We start from the raw sequence: 6,716 nt of genomic DNA, 5'->3' as shown, positions 1-6,716 counted from the left end.
TTTCACTTTTTTTTATTTTCACGTTGTTTCCATTAATGTGCATCCTGAAAGTGTTTTTGATACAGTAGCCATCTGTTTACCAATCACCCAGCTGGCGAGCAAGACAAAAAAATAAAGACATTTTGTATTATATGACCTCCTGTATATTTAATTAAAATATTTTACTATCTATTCATGTTTCCACAGTTGTGTTCTTTAACTGGAGTGCAGATAAATAGAGAAGGGCTGAATAAACTGATATTTAATGACAGTGTACTCACGTCAATGTGATGTTCTCTATTTTTTTTCCTGAGTAAATGCAGTGTGAATGGGGTTTTATTATTGTAATACCATTATCTAGCTATGAGATTCCATCCGCCTTAATCTTCACAACAGGCTCCCTCTGGGCTGAGAGCCAGAGAAGCCTCTCCAGTATTTGCTGCAGTAGAGAAATGTGCCTGTGCATGTATCTCTACGGGATGTGTGTTGGGCTGCAATAAAAGCTATGCTTTGACTTTTATTGCCACCCTCTGGTAAACCTTTACCATGAAACATATTCAGTAATACTTCCAAGATCAGCAAAAAAATAAAGCAGCCTCACCAGGGTAGAATATAGGATGTTTTATTGCAGATCAGCAATAATAAAAATAAAAACAAACAAAGAACAGAGAGGAGAACATTGCACTTTTTGATAAACAAAATAACTATGATTTCTTTTACATTGCACTATAAACAAATTATTCTGCACTAAAACAAGATGAATGTAACCCTCCCTACTTACTAGTACATATCCCCATAGCCACTTAAAGTCTAAATAATTAATATGCTAAAGTATAATTGAGATGACATGGTAGTATTATACTATGGAAAGGAATTACAGAACATTTAAATCAAAAATCAAGACAAAAAAATGTGTAATTTATAAGTGACAAGCCATAGAAAAGAAAGATATTAAAAAAACAATGTAAATTTGGCTCATTAGTTTGGCTCAGATCAAAACGTTAAGTCCTTGTTTAGGCATAAAGCAGTTGTACATTTAGATCACATGCTTTCACTCACGCTTAATACCCACAGGGGCATCATTTCCTGCTTTCACTCGGGCTACACAGTATATATGAAACACTACAGAAATCTTATCTTTCACCATAACTGTCAGTAACATTGGCGTGTAATTCAATGTTCCTTAGTCTCTAGAATGCTCACTGTAACTAAAAAATAGCCAAGATTATGATGGAAAATACAAGAAGAGGGATATAATTATTGTGGCGATTTTAGCTGTTATCATACAGCCCAAGGTGTAACCACATCAGTATCTGTTTAAACTAATGCTATGATGTTTGACCCAGGAACCATCCCTTGTTTTTCCAGGTATATAAAGTACTACATCAAAGTGACTAATGTGTTGGTAATACACACAGAGCATAGAAAACACTGCTAATATTGTGCAGCATCCTCTTTTGTGCGATCCATTCTCAGGTTCTTTCAAAGCTTTAACTAAATCCTCCTGTAATCCTCCCTTCCCTCCCCCCTTAGAATCTACATCTCCCCCCTCTTGATTAAACAGAATTGTAGGGGGTGAGATAAAAAAGAAATGGGATTGCAGCTTTCACCACACTGCCTCATCTTCCCAGCCAATTTATGGAGAAAGTAGCTAAACCTTAATGTTTGGACGCTGTGTGTAATTACAAAAAGACCGTTTTTCAACATGTGACTGTTAAGTGGTTGAAATGTTTTAGTGGCTGGCAGCATTGGATATGTTCAAAAACACAAACACAAGGGCATTCATTATTTCAGCCACTCAAAAAGCTCATTCATTCGATTATGTTTCTAGCATTTACAGGCTGCAGTGTTAAATTATGTTGGACATTCTGTGCAGCCACTGAAAAAAAAAAAAAACCAAGGTCACTCCATTATTGAGACCTCTGAGAAATGGAGAAGTCGCATTAGGGGCTTGCAATTGCTCCTAAAATCCCGTTCCTTTAAAATCAGCCATAGTGGTCATAAAGTTGTCACAGTGAGTGGAATAAGTCAATAGTTTCCAAAAGGAATGACTCGTTCAGTCGGCCGATGGATCAATTCCAATTTGAGTGCTTTGGCGAAGGCTCTTTCTTCGGCCCGTGTTCCAGAGCTGAGAAATAAGCCTTTTCCATTTTAGTGGGATTGATGATGGCCAACACACAGCTTTCAATTTCATCCATGGGTCAGCCGCACGTGAAAGAGTTCTTAAATGGAGAGTGGAGATACATTATTGATATTGTGATGTGAGGTGTCGACTGGGATTTGGGGGTCGCCATGATGGACTATGTGAGGATCTTTTGTTTTTAAGAGACCAGGTCACCCATCCATCCTTTTGGTTATAGGTCGACATTTTGAGAAATTCAATGAAAAGATCGATTCCACTCTCTTATATATCAGTGCAATATGAAGTCGGAGCAGATAGATGGTTAGCTTAGCTTAGCATTAAAGCTGAAAGCAGGGGGAATCAGCTAGCTTGATCTATCCAAAGATTAAGAAAATACATTACAACTAATTACAAGATACATTATAACTTGGTTATTTAATCTTTACAAAAAACGAAGCATAAAAAGACCCAGTTGTGGATTTACGCTTGGTTATGTGCCAGACAAGTTGTTGGCCAGGAGTCATATCGTCACTGGAAGATATGTGTCATTTTACACTCCAGTTTTTGGATTAGAAAAAACATGTTAATTAGTGAGTTTTAGAAGTGTTAGTAAGCAGATTTTGTTATCTTTGGACAGAGCTAGGCTAGCTGTTCCCCACCGTTTCCAGTCTTTATGCTAAGCTAAGCTAAGCGCTCCTGACTCCAGCTTTATATTTAGTGTACAAATGAGAGTGCTATTGATTTGTTCATCCAACTCGCCACATCAAACACAGTTCCTAAAATGTTAAAGTAGTCCTTTAAATGTTGACGAACCACACAAACAGTGAGGCCCAAAATATGAAGTTATTTCTATTAAGGAGAAGTAAAATAGTGTGATATCTGGTTTAATCATCGTTTCCGAGCTCGTTTGTTTGGAGTTATTCGTATTAGTGGTAAGGTTTGGCTAGTAAGGGTCGAAGGTCGAGGTCACAAGGGTTAAAAGTTCATCCTCTCTCTGAAAGACTTCCTCAGTTTGTTCCTCGCTGCGGGAACAGGGCCAGGACCGTGACTCGGCCTGAGGAAGGCATGTTCACCTGCGGCTTCGGTGCTGTGGTTCTGGTTCTCCGGCTGCTGGAGAGGAGGCTGAGGCTGACTCTGTGGTTGCACATCGAGGACGCCCAGTGGAGCGTTTTTCCGGCTGAGGGCTCCGGCTCCTCCGGCGTTGGTCCGCTGGAGCTGCTGGATGATGGCAGAGAACTTGGCATCCAGGGACGGTCTGCCAGTCTTGGACCTTGTGGTTGGGCGTGAAGTGCAAGTGCCGGAGTTCTCCTTCTCCTGGTATGGGGGCGGAGGAGGAGGACGATGAAGAGAGGGCGGGAGGGGAGGTCTGGCGGGGCGGCTGGGAGGAGCATAAGCCTCTCTGTCAGAGGGAGGGGGTGGAGCACGGCGCTTCTTGTTGCTGTTGGATGTAGAGCTAGTGTTGGGGTTGGGGCTTGAACAAGGGGTGGAGGTTTTGCTCTGGGACAGACTTCCCCTCTGAACTACCACCGGATGGGACCCGTCGAACAGGGAGGACCAATTAGGCGCCTCCTTCTGCTCTTCGTGACCAATCAGAAAGAGGCCACCTGTCTCCTCTATCTTGTTGTGGATGATGTCGGTGATGCTCTCAAACTTGCCAGGTGAAGTTATACCTGCACGTCAAAAAAAAAATTGCAAACATTGAAGTAAATTAAAGTGGTTTTAATAAAATGCAGAAAAAAAAGAATGAAAAATGTTTTTTATCTAAATGCTTCATCATTTAAATTAAAATAATTATGCATGGTTAAAAATATATATTTATTTCACTGAGGAGTCCCATTTCGTTTGAGCGTCATATCGTCTATAAATAGATGGTATATACAAATGTTGAACCTCCGCCTAGCTCACGTCACCCACTCGCTCCAATTACTCTACTCACTGAGGTCATTGTAAACAGAGTCAGCCTGCTTGGTGAGGAAGAGTGATGGTTTCCGTGGTGACGCGACCTCAATCTTCATTAGCCGGTTGCAGCAGTGCAGCCACTGGCCTGGTCGTAAACAAGGAGAGGCATGAGAGAGACAGATAAAGGTTACACTATCCTTTATGGCTAAGTTTAGCTAAATACATACCTTATTAGGAAACAAACCTGCTGTGTACACACACTGTATGTAACCTATACTTTTTTTATATACACACTTCTGCTGTGTGTTTACACTGACCACACACTCACTCTGATCATAGAGGTGCTGGTGGAGGGCGTCCAACCAGTCCTCCAGCTCCTGGCTGGTTTCTGTGGTGAAGACGACGCTCTCGGAGCCCTCTGGTGAAGGGTTGATGATGGACAGACTCCTGGATTTCTGGCCTGATGACTCCTTCTCCATCACACGGATCCGGGTGTCCTGCAGAAACAACACAGACAAGTTAGCATTTGGTGAAAATTAATTGACATGCTGTACAAATGACTGTGATATTTGAGATACGCACCCAACTGTGCAACGCTGATATTGCCGAAAACAAATGATTCAGCAGTAAAATGCCAAAGATTCAAGCAGGGTCTCAGTGAGTAATGTGGCATTTTATCATTTATTATTTTATGGTTGTATATTGTTATTCTGTAAATGTTAAAAGGGATTATTTATCTAATAATAGATCCACAAAGAAATGTCAGTGTAACTTCTTCCAGTACTTTGTCATCTTTAAAGTTTTCCTGCAGCCAAAACTTCCGTCTTACCTTGTTGACGGGTACGTTGAGGGTGGGCTGCACTTTAGCATCAATTTCTTCCGGAGTGAAGTAACAGGACAAAACGCCAGAACTCAGCACACAGTAAAGACTGCAGCAGCGGTTCATCCCCTCCACATTTATCTGGAAATAACCAGAAAGAAAAACCTGTAAGTATTAACACCAGGACCCAGCTATTGAGCTAATGCTAATGATGACAGCGGTAAACACACCTTCTGGCTCAGGTAGCCGCTCATCATGCTCTGTGTCATGCAGGCCGGCTGGGCCACCAACCGGCAGCAGAGGTTGCCATAAAGCGGAAGCCAAGACGACCACTCAGCTGTGAGGACGAAGAGCAGCAGAGGCAATCAAACATACATGTTAAAAATGTAATATGTGCTTTATGAAAAGATAAATGCACTCAATAACAATTGTTTCAATCTTAAGTGAACAGGTAAAAAAACACTGTTTGAATAAACAACTTTATCTCTTATCATTTGTTAAATATTCTAAATAAATCTAACTTAAACTTTAGTTACAAAGGTGTCGTGTTACACCTCAAACACACATGAGAGAGCTGATTAATGTTCGTGTCACACAGCTTCTTGTCCTATGAGCTTTAAAAATTAGCCAGGAGTAAACTCTTACTAAAAATGTATTCCTGGAATTAAGAGCTAGATAACAAAAACCTTCCTTTGTACTCACTTCCTTATCCATTTAATCACTCACGCAGAGCAAGAAAAGTTTTCCAATGTGAACTTCAATCATAGGTTGTTTAATTTTAGATTTCAATTTTAATGGTGTAAAAATAATGTATCATTACAACAGTACTGATTCAAATCAGGGACTAAAAAGCCTAATCCCTTTATATCCTCAGATATTAAATGTCTGTGCCGTTGCTTCTTACCGTCCTGGAGGACGATGAGGGAGTGAGACTGAAAGCTGCCTTCAGCTTCAGGCAGACACAGCGAGGTGTAGGCCAGCAGGCTGTACTTGGCTCCACTGGTACAGGTACAAGTACACACAAACACGGAGTTTAGCATTCTTTAAAGTATACTGCTTTTACTTATTTTTCATTCCTTGGCTTAAAAAGATTCATGCTCAACTGCTCAAGATTCATGCTCAACTCTAACTCTAATATTAAAGACACATCAACACACAAAGACCAACCCTTCAACCCCAACATGTGCACACTAACCCTGCAGTATTTGCTTTGTGTAAATTGTCTTTGTTCAAAGGCCTAATGATCCCAATGTTTCTTCTCCACTGAACAGGTGGTTTATATCACTTACAGATGTGCAGTTTGAGAGATTTAAATGCTGGTAAGTATAATTAAAATACAGCTGGGCTAGAACATTAAAAGCTGCACTTTTTTTCAATAATATAGTCATTATTGGCACAAAAGAAAATCAGTGAATGTCCGAAAGCTAATAAGCGTATCAGAATTCAAAGCCCCAAATATTGTTTTAAGTCTAAACCATTTCTTCCAGTAAAAAGCCACAAATAAGTCTGTTCCCAACTGCAAGAATCTTAAATCTGGAGCCAGGAGTCTGTAAAGGGTTTTATGGGTAAGCACAATACATACATGGGTATGGGGTTGTACTGCAGGAAGGTGTCAGGGTCCGGACTGTCCAGCAGAGGGCTCAGCTTCTTCCCAGCCGTCTTTCCAAACGAGTGGCGGAGCTTCTTGGCCAGTTTCTTTGGCGTATTTGCCATGGTGAGCTCCTCCTCCAGGGCACAGCTCCACAGCTCCACCTTCAGCTCAAACTGAGGGACTACTTCTTTACTATAAGAGGAAAGAGAAGTTTTCAATCAGAGCATAAACAATAAAATGTACATAAACTATGTGAGAGCAAGATTAAAAGACAACTTAATACAAAACACTTAAGATTAAAGAAT

General features: G+C 40.7%; 1 protein-coding gene across 2 annotated transcripts in view; it reads right to left on the bottom strand.

Annotated features, from left to right (window-relative positions):
• Positions 1–2,487: 2,487 nt before the first annotated feature.
• The window catches only part of rtkn2 (rhotekin 2), a 7,531-nt gene continuing 3,302 nt past the window's right edge, over positions 2,488–6,716 (bottom strand). For both annotated transcript variants that reach the window (XM_054600102.1, XM_054600103.1), the window contains exons 6-12: positions 6,403–6,603; positions 5,725–5,819; positions 5,051–5,157; positions 4,830–4,961; positions 4,329–4,497; positions 4,038–4,145; positions 2,488–3,771 (exon numbers count right to left, since the gene is read on the bottom strand). In XM_054600102.1, coding sequence (XP_054456077.1) covers positions 3,077–3,771; positions 4,038–4,145; positions 4,329–4,497; positions 4,830–4,961; positions 5,051–5,157; positions 5,725–5,819; positions 6,403–6,603 — 1,507 coding nt within the window. In that variant the 3' untranslated portion in view covers positions 2,488–3,076. The remainder of the gene's footprint in view (positions 3,772–4,037; positions 4,146–4,328; positions 4,498–4,829; positions 4,962–5,050; positions 5,158–5,724; positions 5,820–6,402; positions 6,604–6,716) is intronic.

The sequence above is a fragment of the Anoplopoma fimbria genome, chromosome 6, assembly GCF_027596085.1.
Source record: "Anoplopoma fimbria isolate UVic2021 breed Golden Eagle Sablefish chromosome 6, Afim_UVic_2022, whole genome shotgun sequence".
NCBI classification, from domain to species: domain Eukaryota; kingdom Metazoa; phylum Chordata; class Actinopteri; order Perciformes; family Anoplopomatidae; genus Anoplopoma; species Anoplopoma fimbria.
Note: the sequence above shows the minus strand (reverse complement) of the source record. Positions and strands in the feature narration are given on the sequence as shown.